We start from the raw sequence: 23,694 nt of genomic DNA, 5'->3' as shown, positions 1-23,694 counted from the left end.
TATTATTATATATAATACCTATTACATATTATTATATCTAATACCTATTATATATTATTATATCTAATACCTATTACATATTATTATATATAATACCTATTATATATTATATATATAACCTATTATATATTATATATAATACCTATTATAATTATATATATAATACCTGTATATATATGCATGTGTATATATATATACATAAAAAATACCTAGGTATATATATGTGGATATATGTATTACACCTCTTGTATAATAGATAAGATGTATATTTTTTATATATATAAGAACATATCAGTATATGTCTTTATATGTCAATGTGTCTCGTGTATTAGAAAGTAACAGAAGAAAAAATTAATTTACAATAAAAAAAGATATAAAATCTCCAGTAATAAATTTAAGTATGCAGGCATGTATTTTTAAAAAGCACTGAAACACTACTAGAATCAAGAGAATGAAAAGACAAGCCACAAACTGGCTTGTCTGGGAGAAAATACTTGCGAAAAATATATCTGATAAAGGACTGTTATCCAAAATATACGAAACTCAACAATAAGAAAACAAACAACCCAATTAGAAAATGAACCAAAGACCTTAACCTCATCATAGATAGACAGATGGAAAATAAGCATATGAAAACATCCTCCACATCATATGTCATCAGGGAAATACAAATTAAAACAACAAAGAGATACCACTATATACCTATTATGCTAGCCAAAATATGGAACACTGACAACACCAAATGCTGACAAGGATGTGGAACAACAGGAACTCTCATTCATTGCTGGTGAGAATGCAAAATGGTACAGCCACTCTGGAAGGCAGCTAGCAATGTTTTATAAAACTAAACACAATCTTACCATACAGTCCAGCAATCACACTCCTTTGGTATTTACCCAAAGGAGTTGGAAACTTAGGACCACACAAAAACCTATATATGGATGTTAATAACAACTTCATTCATAATTGCCAAAACTTGGCAACCAAGATGTCTTTCAGTAGGTCAGTGGTTAAACTGTGATATATCCATTCAGTGGAATATTATTCAGTGATTAAAAAAATGAACTATCAAGCTATGAAAAGACATGCAGAAACCTTAAATGCATATTACTAAGTGCAAGAAGCCAAGATGAAAAGGCTACATGCTGTATGATTCCAACTGTATCACATCTGGAAAAGACAAAACTACAGAGATAGTAAAAAGATCAGTGGTTTGTAGGGGAGAGAGGAAGGAATGAATAGTTAGGCACAGAGCATTTTGGGGGCAGTCAATCTATTCTGTATGACACTAATGGTAGAAATGTGTCATACATTTGTCAAAACTTATAGAATGTAGAACACAAAGAGTGAACTTTAATGTAAACTATGTACTTTAGTTAATAATAATGTCAATATTGGTTCATCAATTATAACAACTGTACCACACTAATGCAAAATGTTAATAATAGGGAAAACTATATATAAAGGAGGAGATATACTGGAATTCTCTGTCCTGTCTGTACTATCTGCTCAAATTTCTGTAAATTTTTCAAGTTTCTGTACATCTAAAACTGCTCTAAGAAACAAAGTCTTAGACTTTGTTTCTTAAAAATCCCCAAAATGGGTGAATTCATTTATAACAATGGAATAACGGAAAGGTAGTACAACTTAAAATCCAGAAGTCAAAAAAGAAAAAATAAATTTGACCACATAATTTTTTGAAGAACATAATAGGGAAATTCAAAAGACAAATAAAAAACTTGAAAAAAAATGTTTACAGTTTGTGCTTTATATAAGGAGAGCTCCTAGAAATTAATAAAAAATAAAGTTTAAGCTGAGTGTGGTGGTGTGCACCTGTACTCCCAGATATTCCGGAGGCTGAGGTGGGAGAATCCCTTCAGGTTAGGAGTTTGAGGCCACAGTGGGATATAATTGCACCTGTGAATTGCCAATGAACTCCAGCCTGGGGAATACAGCAAGACCCCATCTCAAAATAAATCAAGTTTAAAACATAATTTAAAAATGGACAAAAGTTGTCAAGCAACAGTTCAAATCTTTTTTTTTTTTTTTTTGGAGATGGAGTCTCACTCTGTCACCCAGGTTGGAGTGCAGTGGTGCGATCTCGGCTCACTGCAAGCTCCACCTCCCGGGTTCACACCATTCTCCTGCCTCAGCCTTCCAAGTAGCTGGGACTACAGGCGCCTGCCACCACGCCCGGCTAATTTTTTGTATTTTTAGTAGAGACAGGGTTTCACCGTGTTAGCCAGGATGGTCTCGATCTCCTGACCTCATGATCTGCCCACCTTGGCCTCCCAAAGTGCTGGGATTACAGGCGTGAGCCACCGCACCCGGCCAGTTCAAATCTATTTTTATGAGTAGTATGCAACTGTAAGAGTACAACAGAGAAAAAAAAAAAACTGCTAGCCAGGAACTGGGTATTTCAAACTGATGGTTATAGCATACAAAAGTAAGAAGATAGGTTGTTCCTCATGGCAATTTGCAAGGTACAGCTAAGAGACAGCATACTGTTTGGCATAGTTCTTTAACATTGTAAATATCGTTACTGGGAAATTTTATAAAATACTGTATTACATAAGTCATTTTCTCACATTTTAAACAAAAATGAGGACACTGCTTCTTTGGAATTCTACTTCCTTGACATTTTTTTTTTTTCTCTCAGTTTCTTCTCTTAAATGGTGGTATTGCCCTAGGATGCTCACTGGCTGACCTATATGTTGAAAACACCCGGATGTACACTGTTCCGGGGCTCAAACTCCTATAGATGCCTGACTGAGGCATGACGGACATTCCACTTGCTAAAGTAGACTCATGTTCTGTAACTTTGCTCTTCTTCCTTGCCTATTTCAGATGGTGATCAGACTAGATCTGGGTAGCATGAGGTAGGAAAGAAGAAGAGATCAAGAATTAACAAGTTTGTAGTTCTACTGTTACCAAATTAACCACTACCAAGTCCAGCTAATTTCACTTCTTTTTTTTCTTTTTATTATAATTTAGGTTTTAGGGTACATGTGCACAATGTGCAGGTTTGTTACATATGTATCCATGTGCCATGTTGATTTCCTGTACCCATTAACTTGTCATTTAGCATTAGGTATATCTCCTAATGCTGTCCCTCCCCCCTCCCCCAACCCCACAACAGTCCCCGGAGTGTGATGTTCCCCTTCCTGTGTCCATGAGTTCTCATTGTTCAATTTCCACCTATGAGTGAGAACATGCGGTGTTTGGTTTTTTGTCCTTGCGATAGTTTACTGAGAATGATGTTTTCCAGTTTCATCCATGTCCCTACAAAGGACCCAAACTCATCATTTTTTATGGCTGCATAGTATTCCATGGTGTATATGTGCCACATTTTCTTAATCCAGTCTATTGTTGTTGGACATTTGGGTTGGTTCCAACTCTTTGCTATTGTGAATAGTGCCGCAATAAACATACGTGTGCATGTGTCTTTATAGCAGCAAGATTTATAGTCCTTTGGGTATATACCCAGTAATGGGATGGCTGGGTACCACAACAGAGACATAGATCAATGGAACAGAACAGAGCCCTCAGAAATGATGCCGCATATCTACAACTATCTGATCTTTGACAAACCTGACAAAAACAAGAAATGGGGAAAGGATTCCCTATTTAATAAATGGTGCTGGGAAAACTGGCTAGCCATATGTAGAAAGCTGAAACTGGATCCCTTCCTTACACCTTATACAAAAATTAATTCAAGATGGATTAAAGACTTAAATGTTAGACCTAAAACCATTAAAATCCTACAAGAAAACCTAGGCAATACCATTCAGGACACAGGCGTGGGCAAGGACTTCATGTCTAAAACACCAAAAGCAATGGCAACAAAAGCCAAAATTGACAAATGGGATCTCATTAAATTAAAGAGCTTCTGCACAGCAAAAGAAACTACCATCAGAGTGAACAGGCAACCTACAGAATGGGAGAAAATTTTTGCAGCCTACTCATCTGACAAAGGGCTAATATCCAGAATCTACAATGAACTCAAACAAATTTACAAGAAAAAAACAAACAACCCCACCAAAAAGTGGGCAAAGGACATGAACAGACACTTCTCAAAAGAAGACATTTATGCAGCCAGAAAACACATGAAGAAATGCTCATCATCACTGGCCATCAGAGAAATGCAAATCAAAACCACAGTGAGATACCATCTCACACCAGTTAGAATGGCCATCATTAAAAAATCAGGAAACAACAGGTGCTGGAGAGGATGTGGAGAAATAGGAACACTTTTACACTGTTGGTGGGACTGTAAACTAGTTCAACCATTGTGGAAGTCAGTGTGGCGATTCCTCAAGGATCTAGAACTAATTTCACTTCTTAAGCATTAAAAAGAAAATCTCCCCTTTGCTGTACCTACTCTACCTCCCTAGATTATAAAATGGTCACAGAATGGTTTATACATATGCTCAAATCCCATAGACATATCTCACATCCACCAGAAAGATCTCTCAAATACTAATCTGATCACATCACTTGCCTGCCTACAGCTCTTTGCTGGGCAATCAGGTGTTAAAGTGGTCAATGAGAACAACAAGCCAAACTAAAAGTAATAATCAAGGTTTCGTTTACTTACTAGGAAAGTGCAAACAAGATGCAAAAAAGAGGTGCTGGCTCAACAATGTTACATTTTTCATCCCTTGGAATGACCACAGGCAAGGGTCAGGTGGATACAGTGCAGACACAAGGAATCATCTCATTCCAAGGAGTCCCAAACAACAGGCCCCACTTCTTTATGGACGCATGGACTTGAGGGAACAAAAGGGGTATGGGGTAAGAGTGGAAGGGCCCTGACTCAAAGATAAGAAAAGCACCTTAGCCAAGGGCTCTGATAAGGAGGCCTCAAAATGGAGGCAGCAGGGCTAGGAATGCAGATGCACATATAAGCATAGGAGCCTAAAGGATTAGGAGAGGAATGGGCCTATGTCCTTGACCTCAAGTTTCTCTAGAAAACTGCAATGTACTGCTTGTGTGACGAGTGTGGTATCGTGAGGGCAGCTTCCCTCTGTGAGGTTTGTCAGGCATAGCTTTGGAATATTGCATATGATCAGGCCTGAAAGATCACATAAGGATTTTGGCCTACAGCTGGACTCCTCACTTTTCAGCGGTTACCCAAAAGCCTAAACTTATACAGAGAGAAACAAAAATTCTCTTCTTCTGACCCCATGTCTACTTTTCTACTCTTATCTCCTGCTTCACATTTTATACTCTGGCAAAACCACCACCTTCTCCCAACTACTTCTAACCTCTATGACAAGCTTGTCCGACCTGTGGCTTATGGGCCGCATGCAGCCCAGGACAGCTTTGAATATGGCCCAACACAAATTCGTAAACTTTCTTAAAACATTATGAGATGTTTTTACATTTTTTTTTTAAGCTCGTCAGCTATCATTAGTGTATTTTATGTGTGGACCAAGACGATTCTTCTTCCGATGTGGCCTGGGGAAGCCAAAAAAAAGATTGAACATGGCTGCTCTATGCCTTTGTCACAAAGTTCCTCTTGCTTTTCTCACCTTCCCCTTCTTCACCAAGCACTTATCCTTTAACACTCATCCCAACTGCCGCTTCCTTCAGGAAGCCCACTTAATAAATACCCACCCTCATTCTAGACATGAATAACTATTCCCTTCTCTGTGGATCCATTAGCCCTTATGCATACATACTTCTACTATTTTACTTATCACATATTAGTAATATTTTCTGTTTTCTCTATCTGTCTGTGCAACACTAAATTCCTACAGAACAGAAGCCACATCCTATTCTGTTTTTTATAGCCAATGTCTAACAAGTGTCTGGCACACAGCAGGAACATGGGGAATAATCTATTTGTGGAATTCGTGTTCTATAAATCAGCAGTAGTACAGCACTAAGAACAGGACACTACTAAAGCAGGACTGAATGAGCTGAGCCTCACGGGGTAACCAGTTTAGATAACAGGGTCCTCGGTCCTCTCTATATCTAGGGCCAGCGGTTTGAAAACCACCTTGTCATCAAGTTGTTCAATGTGGATATGCCACTCCAGGATTTGGTGTCAAATTTGGATTCATACTTTATGAAAAGACTTCTTTTTCTGTTTCTTCACCCCCATTTCTGGGTCGAAGATAGTCATCAGGTATCCACTGGAAAAACAGCTGCTAACTAGTAAGCTTCCTGAGAACAAACGTCATATCTACTATTTGGACTTTTTGCTAAGCTTCATAGAACCCCCACCATCAAGATAGCTACCCCTCTGTCCCAGGAAAGGGATTCCAAGGAATTCCTTCCTCAAAAGACCATCTACACTCATTATGATTGGCTCCTTAGTCTACAAGTATCAGGGCCCATGGTTGTCAGGAATTTCTAAAGGCCTTTTGTTAACATATTATTGGGACTGGAATATTTGTAAAGTGATAAGCACAACTTTTCACCTGTAAGTTTTGAATTTCCAGGAGTTAAACTACCAATTTTTGTAGGTAAGAGAGGAAGAGGAGACCCAAGCAGAAAAAGACAGCCAATGTCAGCAAAGGTCTTAGTGGACAACAGGCTTATAACATTAAATTAGAAAAGTCCATGTAAACCTATGTCCTTAACAAGTCATATTTTCTAGCTCTGTTACCAAAGAGAATATCAGACTTAATTCAGGGGAAGATTCCAAGAATGGACCCCAGATAGACCTAAATACCAGGCCTGGAGATTCCAGGCCAGAAAACTTAAACTTTCTCTCTCAGTAAACACTGAGGTATGTGTTGGGACAAACTCTTTCTGTACTAACTGAGCAAGCCCAGAGCTAGAGAATCCAGAAAGAAACCCAGCTGGGATAAGAAGAAAGCCAGGTACTTTAAAAATCCCAGTGAGAATAACAAAGATGAGTGGCGCATGCCTGTGGTCCCAGCTACGCAGGAGGCTGAGGTGGGAGGATTGCTTGAGCCTGGAATGTGGAGGTTGCAGTAAGCCAATATCACGCCACTGAGCTCCAGCCTGGGAGACAGAGAAAGACTCCATCTCAAAACAAAAAACAAACAAACAAAAAAACAAAGATGAGCTTCGTACCTGGTACTATGGTCTAAATGTTTGTGTCTCCCCAAAATTCATATGTTGAAATCCTAACTGCCAATATGATGACATTAGGAGGTTATAAGGGCAGAGCCCTCATGAATGAGATTAGTACCCTAACAAAAGAGACCCCGAGAGAGCTCCTTTATCCCTTTCATCATGTGAGGACACAGGGAAAAGATGACCAGCTATAAACCAGGGGCCCTCACCCAACACCAAATCTGCCAGTACTTTGATCTTGGACCTCCCAGATTCCATAACTGTGAAAAATAAATTTCTGTTGTTTATAAGCCACCCAGTCTACTGTATTTTGTTATAGCAGCCTGAACAGACTAAGATACCTGGCAAAATCCTCACTCCTCCAGTTAGACCTCACTCGATGTGGTTTTTTTGAGTCATCTCCTACTCTTATAAAGTATCTCCATGTTTCTGTATCCTTTGCCATTAAAAAAATTTTTAGATCCTCGATGTGGGAAGATAGATTAGTAATTTGTGTTAAATTGTTGCCTACAAATATAATGCCTGAAATATTTTAATGCATTGTGATTATTTAAAATGAAATCAACAGATAAGTAACAAGTAAACAAATGAATGGGTAGCCCCTGTACTTACAAGAGAACATGGGCGACAATGGCATTCACATCAAACAAGGTGTCAGTAGGGAATTCTCTGAGCAATATGTTGCCCCTATAAAAAGTTTAAAAACATATTAATATTTAAAAACACAAAAAATATTTCCTTAGAATTCAATTTACTTGTCTATCAAATACATTAGCTTATAAGGTCTTTGATGTTACAGCCGGTGTCTTATCTACATACTCCACATACCTACCAGCATCCTGGCACATAATACATTCTCAATAAATATATTAACTTTGAAAAGCCTAGGCTCTGTACCTGGCAAAAAGGCTAGAAAAATATATGAGTCCAAACAAGGATTCCTACCAGTCTCCCCAACTCACAATCACACACACACACACACACACACACACACACACACACACACACATAAATTCCCCAAATTGGGCTGGGAAGAAGGCAAGAAGGAAAAAGAAGTGTCCTTAGAAGGTCCCTGAGGAAATAGGACCTCTCCCTACTTCTTCAGCCAAATCCCAAGGATTTGAGAAACCTCAGGTAGATCAAACCCAACTGCAGAGAGATTGGCAGATCTCTCAAAAATAAAGTACATTTATTTCACACCCAAATGTGGACCTGACATATCTACCCAGAACATTAAATTTGGTAAGCACTTGCTTACCAGGCATTTGTTGTAGGAGTTTACACAAGAGCCGCACAAAACAACCTTGTGATGTAGGTATTACTCTCTGTTTTATAAATAAGGAAGTTAAAGTACAGAGAGGTTAGGTAACAAATCTATTACTTGGACTTTTGGTTAAGCTTTACATGATCCCCCCTACATATGACTTTATTTAGCTCAGTGATATTTTACATATTTGAATATTCTAGAAGTATAGCTGTGTATTTGTCCAGCACACTCAGGAAAATAGCTTACTTGAATAAATATGCTTTCATCAAATCCTTTTCTTTTCCACAGTATCTTGATATTTCTTCTTTGACACAATTAACCTTTAAAAGAGTATACTTAAGTTTTAGCATATACATCAAAAGGTCAAGTTTCTTGGTTGGGGAAACAAGGAGAATTAAACATTACAGTTTGTTGCAGGTCAAATTTTGTACTTTACATTCTTTTTTCTGATTTTGTATGCTATAATTGTTCACATATTCAAGTGCATGAGATAACCCAGAGAAAGGCACTATTTCTGAATTCAGTCTCATGGAACAAGTAGGTGGTAACCAGGTAGAAAAGGAAGGACACATATTAAGGCAAGACAAAAAGTATCAGCAATAGCCAGGAAGCACAAAAGTGAGTGCTAACTTGGGATGATGAAAGCATCTCAGCAGGTGGAACACAGAGATAGCAGATACTGCTGGTTTCCCACCCAAAATCCATCCTTCCCTTTTGTTTACTAACAGAACTTTGCTAAAAGCAAGTGTTTCGTTAAAAGGCTTTCCCAGCCTCCCCAACAGCCTGCAATGGCTAAACGGTGTTCGGAGGAGTCACTGGGCTGAAACTCCTAAAAGGCTCTTAAAAGCGGCCTGACTGATACTTTTGCTCTTTTCACGCCTTCTTGACCAAAAATAGGTAAGACAGCTGGAGTACCAACAGCAATCATGGACCATAAGACATCTTTAAAGAAGCTACTTGCTAAGAATGGTACAACAGAAAGAATGAACTAAGTCAGTGATGATGTCAGAGCAGCCATACCAGCCCTGGATAGCTTATAATCTGAACTCTAAGTGAAAAAAATATATAACCACAATCTTGGCAACAACATGAGGATAAACAGAAGGCAAAAGAACACAAAGATAAGGAGAGTTCAAAAGAATATCACATCAGTGTAGGTCATGGATGACTTGGACGAGAAGTAAAGCCAAAAAGGACAGAAGACATTCAAAAGGCTTTTTACAAATACAATACATAAAACTAGGGAGAAGACTGAGCATGTACATGCAGATTGGGATAGAGGAGGAGAGGAAAGAGAAAAAAAGAATGAAGGGGTTTCTAGACGGGGCAAATGGAGAGCCACCAACATTAACTAACCAAAACTAAGGCTAGAAGAATAGTTATTTTGTTTTGCATTTGGTGAGGTTTTTGTTTCTTTTAAGAGGGGGTTTTCCTGTTGTTCAATTTAATTTTAATAGGATTTGAGGAAGAAGAACAACTGGGGAAGCAACATTTGTTTAAAAGGCTACAAAACAGGAACTGACACTAAGAAATGAGAAATAGAGAATCAGAATTAAAGTCGGAGTATAGCCATAACCAAAAAGTAAATTTTAATATATGTAATTTAAAAAATTTTAAGTTACAGCATAAGGATGGTTGGTATTATGACAATAGATGTGTCCATTCATTCATCAGTTCAAAATATATTTGAACATCTACCATGTCAGTCACTGTTCTAGTCACTTTGGGTACAGGTAAGTTCCAAATAAAAATATTTAGCTTTAGAACAATATAAGGTAGAGACAAGTTAAAAACTAATTAATATGTAGTGTTAAGTGCTATAAATAAAAAAATTGTAAGGGAATAGCATGTGATAGGGCATTTTAGAGAGGTAATCAAGGAAGGCTTCACTGAAAAGGTGACATTTGCAAAGAACTGAAGAAATGCAGTAATGCATAAAAATATACAGATAAGTAAAAGAGATGAGTTCTAAGCAGAGGGGAAAATATCTGCAAAGGCCCTGTGGTTAACAGCACCTCTAGCAGGTTCAAATAACAGAAAGATGACCACTATGTATTAAGAACGAACTGAACGGCCGGGCGCGGTGGCTCACGCTTGTAATCCCAGCACTTTGGGAGGCCGAGGCGGGCGGATCACGAGGTCAGGAGATCGAGACCACAGTGAAACCCCGTCTCTACCAAAAATACAAAAAAAAAAATTAGCCGGGCATGGTGGCGGGCGCCTGTAGTCCCAGCTACTCGGAGAGGCTGAGGCAGGAGAATGGCGGGAACCCGGGAGGCGGAGCTTGCAGTGAGCCGAGATCGCGCCACTGCACTCCAGCCTGGGTGACAGAGCAAGACTCTGTCTCAAAAAAAAAAAAAAAAAAGAACGAACTGAACAAAGTGGAGGGTCAGAAAGTCAGAAAATAAGATCAGGGACAAAGCCAGTGTCCACAATACTCAAAAGTTTCTATTTGATCATAATTGTAATGAAAGGACTTTCGCAGCATGGTAGTGATGTATCCTGACACATCTGGCTACATATGGAGAAGAGTCTGTCATGGGACAAAGTGAAGGAAGAAAGGCCAATTATTAGGAGGCTATTGTGGTTTCCCCAATGAGAAGAGATGGCAGGAAGAAGTAAAAATGAAGGTATAGGAAGTGGTCGGATTTGAAAAGTTCTCATAGTAGAACCAAGTAGTAGATGGATTACTTATGAGAGAAAGAAAAGTCAAGGATGACAGAGCTTTTTGTTTAAAATCTACTTTGATACACTAGATTTCTTCTGGTTATCACTTGTGTAACATATGTTTTTTTTCCTTCCTTTACTTTGAAGATTTCTGAAACCTTTATTTTGGATGCATTTCTAAATAGCATTGGTTAGGGAAACAAGAAGGAGAATTAAACATTACAGCTTGCTTCAGGTCAAATTTTGTACTTTACGTTTTTTTCTGATTTGTATGCTGTAATTGCTCACATATTCAAGTGCATGAGATAACCCAGAGAAAGGCACTATTTCTGAATTCAATCCTATGGAACAAGTAGGTGGTAATCAGGTACAAAAGGAAGGACACATTTAAGGCAAGACATATAGCCCTAAATAGCATACAGCTTTCTTGGGTTATTGTATCCAGCTTGACATGCATTGTCTTGACTAGAATACATAGTCCATTTATATTTTAGCATTTTCTTCATCCTGCCTCTTGCTATCTTCTGAAAACAATCTTAAATGCTGCTTTTTGTGAAATCTTTCCCAATACCATCTGTGACTTTCCACCTCAAAAATCAAATATGGGCTTTCTTTCCTTTAAACTTCAATGGGCTAGGCATGGTGGCTCATGCCTGTAATCCCAGCACTTTGGGAGGCTGAGGCAGGAGGATCACCTGAAGTCAGGAGTTTGAGACCAGCCTGACTAATATGGTGAAACCCCATCTCTACTAAAACTACAAAAATTAGCCAGGCATGGTGGCATGCGCCTGTAGTCCCAGCTACTCGGGAGGCTGAGACAGGTGAATTGCTTGAACCCAGGAAGCAGAGGTTGCAGTGAGCCAAGATGGCGCCACTGCACTCCAGCCTGGGTGACAGAGCGAGACTCCGTCTCAAAAAAAAGAAGAAAAAAAACTTCTATGGCACTTTATTTGTATCTCTCCTATTACAATGATCAGGTTCTGCTAGTTATTAAAATGACTTGTGAATGTGTTTTATCCTCCTTATTTAGTATATAAACTCTCCAAAGAAAAGGAGAGGGGCTTAGTCATCTTTCTATCCAAAAGAAGATTAAATATGGTAAGCTCATTTCAATCTCAAATATTTACTGAGCACTAGGTGGTGGGAACTGAGCTAGGCACTCAACAAAGGTTTATCTCATTTGCCACTATCTCCTTTCTAGATAGAGCTCAGCATTCTCACTGTAAAATCAGGAGTTTCGGGCCGGGTGCAGTGGCTCATGCCTGTAATCCCAGAATTTTGGGAGGCCAAGGCGGGTGGAACACCTGAGGTCAGGAGTTCAAGACCAGCCTAGCCAATATGGTGAAACCCCACCTCTACTAAAAATACAAAAATTAGCCAGGCATGGTGGCACATGCCTGTAATCCTAGCTACTGGGGAGGCTGAGGCAGGAGAATCGCTTGAACCCAGGAGGCAGAGGTTGCAGTCAGCCGAGATTGTGCCATTGCACTCCAGCCTGGGCGACAAGAGCGAAATTCTCTCTCAAAAAAAAAAATCAGGAGTTTCAGTTATGTTCATCCATAAGGGCAACAGCTTGGGCATGAACCTTAGCATTCTATTCAAGTTAGTATATGCATAGTTATTAGTGACAGTCTACCAGTTACTAAACAGTATGATTATCCCTTTTCAGTTTCCTACCAACTTACTACTTCATTTCTAAGTTTTGATCTCCCTCCTTGGAGATGATTGCCATTATCATTCTAGAGTGAGATCAGTTGTTCAAAGTTAATTGAGATCTCTATACGTACAGAATTGACACATTTAAAAAATAGATATTTTTTAAGGTATACAGCCAATGTTAGTTAATGTTTCCATGCTGTCTGCTCTGGGAACTCTAGCTGCAGAGACCAAGAGCGACAATAGCCATCTCTTAGAAGAGGAAGGCTAATGAATTAAGAAAAAATGTACATAGAAAGTCAGGTAGACATTAACCAGAAAGAATTTAGTATCACTGGGTTACCACCTCATTCAGTTGTCTGATGTATAAATTCTAAGTTTAAATTAAATGAAAGGCTTACATAGCTATCTAATCCATGATGCATGTGGAAATTTTCTATAATACTCTATGGCAAATATGAACAATTTTTGAGAAAAAAATTAAATATGTAATGTTGAGTTGTTATAACTTTGTGCTAAAAATAAATGCGAAAAAGTGAAACATAAACAATTATAAAGACTTAGAAGAATAGAAAAAAATTATTCGGTTACCTCCATTTTGTTACTTCAGTTTGTGCTAATAAAAATTTAAAAACAGCTGAATTGTGGCTACCTCTTACGAAATATTCATTAGGCAAAACAAAACAGAACAAAAACCTAAGTATAGGTTTGAAAAATGATACCATGGGCCCAATAGAATGATTTATAACATAAAGTTAAATTCTAAGCTAAAAATTTTTAAACAGCTTTTTGTCCCTTCTATATGTAGTATGTTATGCAATAACCTGAAACTATCTTTCTGTGCTTCTGTTTATTCTTATGAAAAAAATATATTTCCAGTTTGGAAAAAGATATGAAATGGAAGTATTTTAAGATATTCAGTCTTAAGCCATAAAGTTGTAAGATGTTCATCACTAATATTTTAGTAACATAAATATCTTTCTACCTTGGCAACTGAAATTCCATAGTCCTGCAGAGGTCTAATAGCCTCATTCAGTTCTTCAAGAAATACAGATGTTCTTGGGGAATCTAAAATAACAAATGTTTCATGAATGTTTATGAATTGCCCCTTAAAAATGAATTTTAAAATCTGCAAACACAGAATAGATTCATTTGTCCAACTAGCATGCAACAACAAATAACTAAACATATCTCGTTACATATTTTCACACCCTTATTTTACTATTGCCTCATTATTCTTATTTCTGTTTTTATCATGATGTACTTTAACTTTGTAAATGGACCTTAAAAACTTCCTAAAACAACAATAAATGTTTTGTTTAAACCTAACATTTGGCATTCTTCCTCCAAGTTTAATACCACATACACAACACACATGTACACATACAAAAACTTTCAAAATGATTTTAAAATACCATTCTCTAATCACAATTATAATAAGGTAGCCAACAGAAATGTGTACTCACTTCACTTATTAATTCCAAGAATAGTATTTTTAAGACATGAAGACTTGAATTTGACTATTAAAAAATTATTAGTTATGCTCAATAGTTGTATTAGTTAATTCAGTATAATTAACAATACAGCTAAAGCAGGGTATTAATCTAAAGCATTACATTTAAAGTTTTAAAAAACTTAAAATAGTTACACGCTAAAAACATGAGAAAGTATTCTTTCAGATGTTATGTTAGTAGCTAACTCTTATCCAGTATTTACTATGAACTCAGCATATAAGTAAAATCATTTAATCCTCACAACAAACTTATAAAGTACTATTTCTTCTGAACAGATGATGAAAGAAAAACACAGAGAAGCTAAGTGACTTAACAAAGGTCACACCACAGGCTAAGTGGCATGGGCCGGATTCAAACCCAATCAGACATATTATAGTAACAGCTGTATAGCACATACTATTAATCTTCACAGAAATCTCCCACTGAGCTTATTGATTAAATAGCAATAAAAACATCACAAGAATCATATTAGAATTTTAAAAATACTTACCAGCTTGACAAAAATAAGCTAAAGAGGCTTTTCCTGGTTGCAATGTACTAAAATATTTCTGAGGACTCAGTTCTGGTAAAGAGTTTATTGTTGGCATGTAAAAAATGCACATTATGACAAAAGAGATCCCAACTCTAAAGACATTGAAGCTGGAAAACATTATCAGCTGCAGTTGCATCTGAGCGGAAGATTTTGTCTGTTTTTTCACTGCTGTGTTCTGTTTCCTAAGACAACACCTGGCACAGAGAAGGTATTCAACGAGGGTTTGTTGAATGAATTTGCTAAATGAATGAATGAAGCAAAATCTACAATAAGAAAGTCATTAGTCACATCATTTGATTTTGCTAGTACTTTACCATATCATAAAAATTTGAGGGGGGACAATATATAACAACATTGACTTGAAAATACTATTGATTTTTGATACTTGCAAAAGATATCAAACCTAAATGCTCAATTTAGTAGAGTATGTTAAGCTAATTGTCATTTTCAAGGGTTCTAAAATTAATTCTCAAACATTAACCAATCCATTTTTTAATTGGGCATTTTGTTTTTCTTTACCTGTAGTTGATTATAAGAAATAATCAAATAATTAGTTAATGCCATTTAGATGGGAGTGAGACATCTAAAATATGCCTAACATGTTTACTTTTACTTTAAATCTCCTAGAAGAAACCTATTAAAACAATGGAAGAACATTCCTTCTAAATATACACAATTTGTAATGCCTAACCCTTAGATTTCTCTATACTGCTTAAAAATTTAAATATCTTTTTCAACTCATACTTTAACTCAATTCTATGTTCTGAAATCAAATTTGTTCTAGATATCCTCCTCTTATCTTCTTTCTTGGTGTACTTACTTCCATGCTGTCCTCTGTATCTGCTGTTAATTCTCTTTGTTTTCTATTTTGCTACTTTCAAATTTTTCTTGAACAACTTCAAGAAGTTTTCTACTGATGATCTATGTTATCTACATTTAAAAGAAGAAAGCTTAGAAAAATTAGTATAATATAAAAACAGTCATAGCTGTAGGTGAAAATTTTTTTTCAGTATTTTTAAAATTTCAAACAGGACCCATCTCTTTCAAATGCAAGCTCACTATCTCAAAATAGGCAATAGGAAAAAACAGCGAGAGATTATTTCTATATACTCATAAGGATAAAGGTAGAATTTTTCAGCAAAGAATAAAATAATAATTTGAAATGTATGAAAAATCATATTAAATTGAGTATTTACTCTGCTCATTCAATATTATCAACAAGCACATAACATCTCTAACAAGCCGGTGTTCCTGAAAAAAAATAATGAAGTAATTACTCATTGGTTATTTCCTAATAATTCTGTTCTTCAGAGATAGTATATATCAAACAGTGAAAAAATTTGCCATCAATTTTTAATAATGAGTCAAGAGTTCAAAAACTCAAAGTAAAATGAGAAGCAAGAACTATAAGAGGTATATAAAAATGTAATTTTAATGACATAATTAAGGGGTATCATTGACATTAAAATTGATTATACATTATAACCATTTTAAACCAGCCTATTTTAAAGCCACTTTATATTAATAGGGATGTTTTAAAATAGGTCATCCACTATTTTCTTCATATTCTGGAGAAAATGCATGCATTTCTGAGGCTAAGAGAATAACTATATAACATTCATTACTATATATGAAATAACTATAACCTAATTAAACTGTACAACACGAAAAGCACAGGTGAAAGATTCTAGTATAGAATATCATCTTTCCTGGCCTCCATGTTATAATTTAACTATTTTAACACTAAATTGGACATTAGTGTTAACATATTACTCTTTTCCCCTAGAATGTATTTTGTAGCACCAAAGGTCTAACCATACAGCCAATGCTTACTTTCCCATATTTTCTATCTCATTGGCCAAACAAGATTATATATGTGAAAGTACTGTGCTTTTAATCGGTTAGAGACATTGGTGATTGTTTTCACATGTTTAGAGTTAGGAACTCAGTAGTAATCTCTGTAGTTTGTTCCATCTAGGGTAAGATTTGATTACTTTAAAAATTACTTAAAGCAAAGAATACCACATGGGTCAGCTAGAAGTAGAATTTATGTCTTCATAATGAAATAAATACCGAATAATGATTTAACCAAAACCATAACAACTGTTGAGAAAAAGGGCAGATGGAAAATAAGGAAACATGCAGCTAGGGTGGGAAAATAAATGAAAGAGAACTAAATTTTCAACTTTCACAAAACCAAAAACCAAGTTTATTGAAAATAGGACGATCAATGCCAAAACAAACAGTGAGCAGTTAAAAGTAATTGGCTCTAAGGAAGAAGAAAGGGGGGAAAGGGAGTAGGGGAAGGATATGTACCTTGTAGGGCCATGGAAGAGTGGACATTTCACATGCATGGAAAATAAAACGCATTTGCTCAGAGACATGCTGTCCTCATAAAAAGATCTTAACTAAGGGCAAGGGAATGTGGGTGGGGAAAGAGAATATCAGCAAGAGCAGAGTGAAAACAAAGATACAAAAGGTACTTGGTGACTTTTTTTTTTTTTTTTTTTACATCCAGTAATTAGAAAAGGGAATGAAGGCTGGGCGCGGTGGCTCACGCTTGTAATCCCAGCACTTTGGGAGGCCAAGGCGGGCGGATCACGAGGTCAGGAGATCGAGACCACGGTGAAACCCCGTCTCTACTAAAGAGGCAGAGAATGGGTGCCAGAGGGGTTGTGAGTGATTGCCATGATCCAGCCTGGGGCCGAGGATCCGTCCAAGGGAATGAAAAACAATACTTGGCCAGCCACGGTGGCTCATGCTTATAATCCCAGCCCTTTGGGAGGCAGAGGCAGGAACATCACTTGAGCCCAGGAGTTCAAGAGCAGCCTAGACAACATAGAGACCTTGTCTCTATAAAAAGTAAGAAAAAAAAATTGCCATGCATGGTGGCACACACCTGTAGTCCCAGCTACCAGGGAAGCTAAGTCGGGAGGATCGTGATTGAGGCTGCAGTGAGCCATGATCATGCCACTGCACTCCAGCCTGGGTGAAAGAGGAAGACCCTGTCTAAAAACAAAACAAACAAACAAAAACTTAATACTACAAAAATCTGGATATCAGAACCAGGTGATGAGTACCTTCGGAGAAATGTGGCCTTGTTACCTTGGTGTGATAGTTCATTAGTACAGTTCTAGTTCTCCTTGCAGTTACTAATCACACTTAAGCTCCCTCCATCCTCCACCTCTGGGGGAGTTAGTTACGACCACCAGATGACTTACTGTGGCCAATAAAATGTGAGCAAAAGTGGCATCTGTCTCTTTCAGGCAACAGTTTCGGAAGCTAGTGTTAATAAAGCCAGGCTTTACTGTCTTCTGTCGCAGTCAAGAGAAATGCCCAAATGGTGTCCATTCCGTGAGCATGAGCATAACAGAGAACTCCCAGCTAATGTGTAATAAGCATGTGACATAGGAAGAAATAAACCTTGTTGTTTTAAGTCACTGAGACGGCAGGGGTTATTATAGCAGCATAAACTATTTTCTCTTAAGCTGTATATAAACTAGAAGTGAGATGCCACCTTAACAAAAACTCCAAAACACTGGCTGGGGCCAAGCAGCATAGAAACTGTTCTGGGCCTACTCAAGGAAACATTTATCAGAGACTGGAGCTAAGCAAGTGACCCACATTAACAAGTTTGATAAAACTGTCACTACAATAATTTGGAGGTGACATGTACCTGATTAACTTATAATGAATGTGTAACTAGGTTCCTGTGGCTAATGAACTTATTTATAGCTCTAAAAGAAGAGGTTGGAAGATAGATTAGTACTGTGTGATGGTTGCTGTTGGTGATGTTTAACAAGGCATTAAAAGACAAATACTCAGAGATGAAGTGCCATCCAAAAGACTAAATGTTCAAAACTTAAAACAATCCTTAGGCCCCCACCCGTGCATGGTCACAAAGCAAACTGACAAAACTGCTCAGCCACAGAAAGAGGCCAGAGGCCATACGCTCCAAAGCCAATTTCAGACGTGGCCAAGAATAATAAAAATGGAAGAACCTCACACAGGGCAAAGCCAAGGACCACGGAGAACTATGCTGTAGGGCATGTGCAGAGTAAGAACTATTTGTTACTCGTCTAAAATAATGACATAAATACAGAAATGGAGTGTAAATGTTTAGAACATTTTATAGCAATTTCACACAGTAATTTTATGTTTGTTGAACCTAATAATAATTTTAAAATTGGGCTTGTAAACTGATGTTCTTTATTTCACTTTTCCTGTAATTCATTTCTATTGTGTTAGATAGGAGTGTTATTGTTGTTCTTGTTTCAACTGGCCTAGAGAACTCACGGAACAGAACTAGAGCCCTAGCAAAATCTACCTAGAGAGATTTCAACTGTAGATCGCTACAATCTAGAGTCTGGTGTGTGTTTTCCATTCTTCCTCTCTCCAAACAGGAACACTTACAGTTCTCTCTCCCAGCACTGCCTTATGTGTTCAACAGGGGGTGGCAGACAGATAACTTCTATCTAGACCAGTAAAGAGATGACCACTGCTGGGCATTACTCGGAGATCCTCAACTTTAGGCTTCACATAGTGAAGATGGTAATTTTGAATTACCTCCACCAGGAAAGGCCAAGGAAGAACTACATATACAAAGGAAAGCATTTGTTGACAAGAGAGACTGTTCAAATGTTTCTAGTTCTCTGCACGTTAAAATTATACATCTCACTTCCTTGAGTTAGGTATGGCCATGACTTGGCCAATGAAATGTGCAAGGTGACATGTACTTCTGGAAGCTTTTGAGAGTCAGTATACATGTGCAATGAACCACAACACACTTTCCCTCTGCCATGATGACTGATAACACTCAAAATTAGGCCTTGTCTGTCAGCCCAAGTCCCAGAAAGAGAACACCATAGGGGAAAGCTCCCAGCTGATCCACTGTAAAATAAACTATTACGTGACAGTTACTATAGGACTGAACAAAGGGGGAACGAATGCAGAAATGAAAACAAAGACAAAATAATCTGTTTTTTTTTTTTTTTTTTTTTTGAGACGGAGTCTTGCTCTGTCGCCCAGGCTGGAGTGCAGTGGCACAATCTCGGCTCACTGCAAGCTCCGCCTCCCAGGTTCACGCCATTCTCCTGCCTCAGCCTCCAAGTAGCTGGGACTACAGGCGCCCGCCACCACGCCCGGCTATTTTTTTTTGTATTTTAGTAGAGACGGGGCTTCACCGTGGTCTCGATCTCCTGACCTCGTGATCCGCCCGCCTCGGCCTCCCAAAGTGCTGGGATTACAAGCGTGAGCCACCGCGCCCGGCAAAATAATCTGTTTTAAAGAAGGGGTCGGGGGCTCCTTGCTTCTAGTGAGCAAGGGCCTTGAGCTTCCACAACCCTTCATATTTATTGGGTAGCAAGAGCAGGGAGGAGCAGGTAACGGTTGGTCAGCTGCTTGATTTATCACAGGTTCACATGATTGCTAACAGGCTTCAGATGTTCCTGTAGATAATCACAAGAAACACTGCGCCTGGGGTGTGACTGGCCTTAGCATTCCTTCTGGGAGGCAGACACAGTTTGTCAATTCGCCAACAACCTGCCTTCATGAGAACAGTTTGCTGTTTGCTCATATAGCCTCCAGTGGTATACTAAGTTGGTCACGATCCTCATTCTTTCTGCCTCCAACACTATTAGGCCAGGTGCGGTGGCTCACACCTGTAATCCCAGCACTTTGGGAGGCCGAGACGGGCAGATCACTTGAGGTCAGGAGTTCGAGACCAGCCTGGCCAAAACAAAACAAAATGATGAAACCTGTCTCTACCAAAAATACAAAAAATTGCTGGGCATAGTGGCAGGTGCCTGTAATCCCAGCTACTCAGGAGGCTGAGGCAGGAGAATCACTTAAACCCAGGAGGCAGAGGTCGCAGTGAGCCGAGATCACACCATTGCACTCCAGCCTGGACAACAAGAGAAAAACTCCGACTCGGAAAAAAAAAAATATATTATTTTAAACTTCTAATGTTTCGGGGTTGTTTCCACAGTATAACCCAGTCTAGCGCTATTAGTACACCTGGTCTTAGTAATGGGTAAGCGGATTATGACTTGAATATAAGAAGATGACTCTTTAAAATGCAATTGACTATTACCACAAAAGATGCCAATACTAAAAGACGGGAAAAGTAATAGGTAAATGTTTTCCATAGCATGTTTGCCAATACTACAGATACACCTCCCAACTACATGTAGACTTTGACCCTTTGGGCTGGAAGAGGCCCTCAATTCTTCAGTATAATGGTCCTGCTGGCATGGATCAGAGTTGGCATATAAGATGTAACTTTTGTCTCATCCCTAAACTCTAAAGAAGTGTGTTTGCACAGCTCATTTAAATAATAGAAAGAATGAGTGACATGTAACTAAAGACTAATACAAGAGGGTAACAGCACTGTAAGAATGGCTCTGTGAGACAATAGTAGAAAAAAGGCTAAAGCGTGCACATAAAATGTTAAAGGCGACAAAAGTGTGTTTTGTTCAGCAACTGAATATTAAGCTCCAAAAGACATCAAGGACGAAGTACTTCAAGAGAAAACACTAGTCTTCTTGTAAGGAGACAGTATGAGGATTTGCCTTTGTGTTCCTTAGGCAGGTAGAACAGCTGGTAGCCCTCATTAGCTCCACCAATCCCATTTTGGTATAGGGTACTGTATGCAATAGTAATTGACAAACAGTTCTGATTTTTTTTTTTTTTTTTTTTTTGAGACAAGAGTCTCACTCTGTCACCCAGGCTGGAATGCAGTGGTGCAATCTCCACTCACTGCAAGCTCCACCTCCCCGGTTCATGCCATTCTCCTGTCTCAGCCTCCCAAGTAGCTGGGACTACAGGTGCCCACCACCACACCCAGCTAATTTTTTGTATTTTTAGTAGAGACGGGGTTTCACTGTGTTAGCCAGGATGGTCTTGATCTCCTGACCTCATGATCCGCCCACCTTGGCCTCCCAAAGTGCTAGGATTACAGGTGTGAGCCACCATGCCCACCCAAACAGTTCTGCTTTTAAATGTTTGAAAGACTACTGTGCTAGGGTCATCTGTCCTCTCAGAACAACAATATTAAATCTTTATGCATTTGGACACATTTAAATTTTAGAATAGCTGACACCAAGCTTTTCTAGGAAACCCTTGGTTAGTTCCCCCTTTATAGGCCTAATATTCCCTTATGATTAACCATAAAATTAATGGCTTTCCCTCTCAGAAAAGAAGGAAATTAACAACTGTAACTATTAAATAAATTGTATCAACATCTGTGGCCATCATACTCCGGAAAAAGACACACTTCATGTTTTGCAACAAATGGAGCATATAGTGCTTACAAAGTTCCCGTAAGAACATTCTGTCTGAAGTCAGCTTACTTACAGTTTAATGCTGCTACTGGAGAACAGAACCTGCTCACTGAACCAGCCTCAAATAAAATGTTGATTAGATCTCAACACAGTTTGTCATTTCAGACCCAAGGAGGCAATAAAAGGAGTCAACATCTCTCCCCTTTAGAGCCTTTTCAAAGCAGTTGGGAGGAAAATCCTCGACCTGCACCCTCATCCCCCACCTCTACACACACACTCCCATCCCCAAAAAAAGAAGAAAGGAGGAGGCTATCCAGACTTGCTCTTACTGACACATGGCAAGGTGGCAGGTAAGTCTCACAGGCAAAGACCTAAAATTAGTATGGGTACTATCCAGATGTTTACTATCACTTTGAGCAGAGAATAGAGGAGAAAAAGAAAAACCCTTTTATAGTAAAAGTCTATTGATGACTTGAAATGTGCACCTCAATGATTACGGAAGATGCAAATAGGCCATGGCAGAGAATATGTGGTGCCCTTGATTTTGACAAGTGCCTAAAATCACACAACTCTGATTTTATGCTTAATTTAAATACTTAAGCACATTACTGCAATCAATTACATCACTGCTGTCATGAGCATCCTGTCTCCTATTTGAAGAGAATTGTGTACTGCCCTGACCACATTCTCTAAAAATACATGAGATGAACTTCTTAGGTTCCAATAAACATAAAATCCTTCTCCAAAGCATAGATTTTGGATTAGGCCTGTTAACTTCTTAGAGCAAGCCGTACCCTCTCATACACTGCATTCTCTACCTGCTTAGCTGAACGTTTCATCTGAGGGATGTTGAGGTAACAGTGCCAGGCCTGTACATCTACCACAGTTTGTCAGCATACCTATAAGGAACTCAAACCACACTAGCATCTGGTACCTGGACAAACGACTGTCCCAGAATCTACAAAATAGACTTTAAAGTTCCCTGTGGAATACTTAGCTAGGAAAAAAGACAGCAACACTCTTCTTGGGCAAAGCATACGACAAAGGCCAGCCTGGACAATACAGTGAAACCCCGTCTCTACCAGAAAAAAAAAAAAAAATCAGCCAGGCATGGTGGCTCCGGTGCCTGTAGTCCCAGCTATTTGGGAGGCTGAGGTGGGAGGACTGCTTGTGCCCAGGAGGTGGAGGTTTGCAGTGAACTGTCACTACAGCCTGGGCGACAGAGGGAGACCCTGCATGGAAAAAGAAAAAAAAAAAAAGCATAGGACAAAGGATGGTGAGGTAAGAAAAGCTGGGTCTTTGGTGCTCCAATAAACGTAGCAATGTCTTTCACAAGGATACTGAATTCGTAATGTGCTGTATATTCTAAAGAAAACAAATTATTTCCTTTTAATTTTGCACTACTTGCTAATTTTATTCCCAAATAGGAAAAAAAAAAAGTCAACAACTATGTGCCGGCCCAATATACGTTAGTCGATCTGATTATTCCTCGCTTCTTTACAGCAGTAACATAGCATATATTTTCTCTCTCAGCCCTAGGAATAGCGCCACCATCTACCATACACAGGTCCAAGGCTTCAATACATGTGGAATTTAAACAGTACAGAATATTCTACTTCCTCTCCAGGCAATCATCATACTTACAAGTCTGTTTCTGCCTTTTTCCCAAAACTTAAGCCCAGAGCATCTTCCCAAATTCTAGGTTTGAAAGAACCAGCTTCCCCC

General features: G+C 38.4%; 1 protein-coding gene across 1 annotated transcript in view; it reads right to left on the bottom strand.

Annotated features, from left to right (window-relative positions):
- The window catches only part of TXNDC16 (thioredoxin domain containing 16), a 148,753-nt gene that overhangs the window by 124,504 nt on the left and 555 nt on the right, over window positions 1–23,694 (bottom strand). The window contains exons 2-6 of the mRNA XM_058429389.1: window positions 15,510–15,619; window positions 14,648–14,883; window positions 13,629–13,711; window positions 8,567–8,640; window positions 7,666–7,740 (exon numbers count right to left, since the gene is read on the bottom strand). Coding sequence (XP_058285372.1) covers window positions 7,666–7,740; window positions 8,567–8,640; window positions 13,629–13,711; window positions 14,648–14,825 — 410 coding nt within the window. The 5' untranslated portion in view covers window positions 14,826–14,883; window positions 15,510–15,619. The remainder of the gene's footprint in view (window positions 1–7,665; window positions 7,741–8,566; window positions 8,641–13,628; window positions 13,712–14,647; window positions 14,884–15,509; window positions 15,620–23,694) is intronic.

Source organism: Hylobates moloch, unplaced genomic scaffold, assembly GCF_009828535.3.
Source record: "Hylobates moloch isolate HMO894 unplaced genomic scaffold, HMol_V3 SCAFFOLD_16, whole genome shotgun sequence".
NCBI lineage: Eukaryota > Metazoa > Chordata > Mammalia > Primates > Hylobatidae > Hylobates > Hylobates moloch.
The sequence above is the reverse complement of the archived record's forward strand: the minus strand, read 5'-3'. Positions and strand labels throughout refer to the sequence as shown.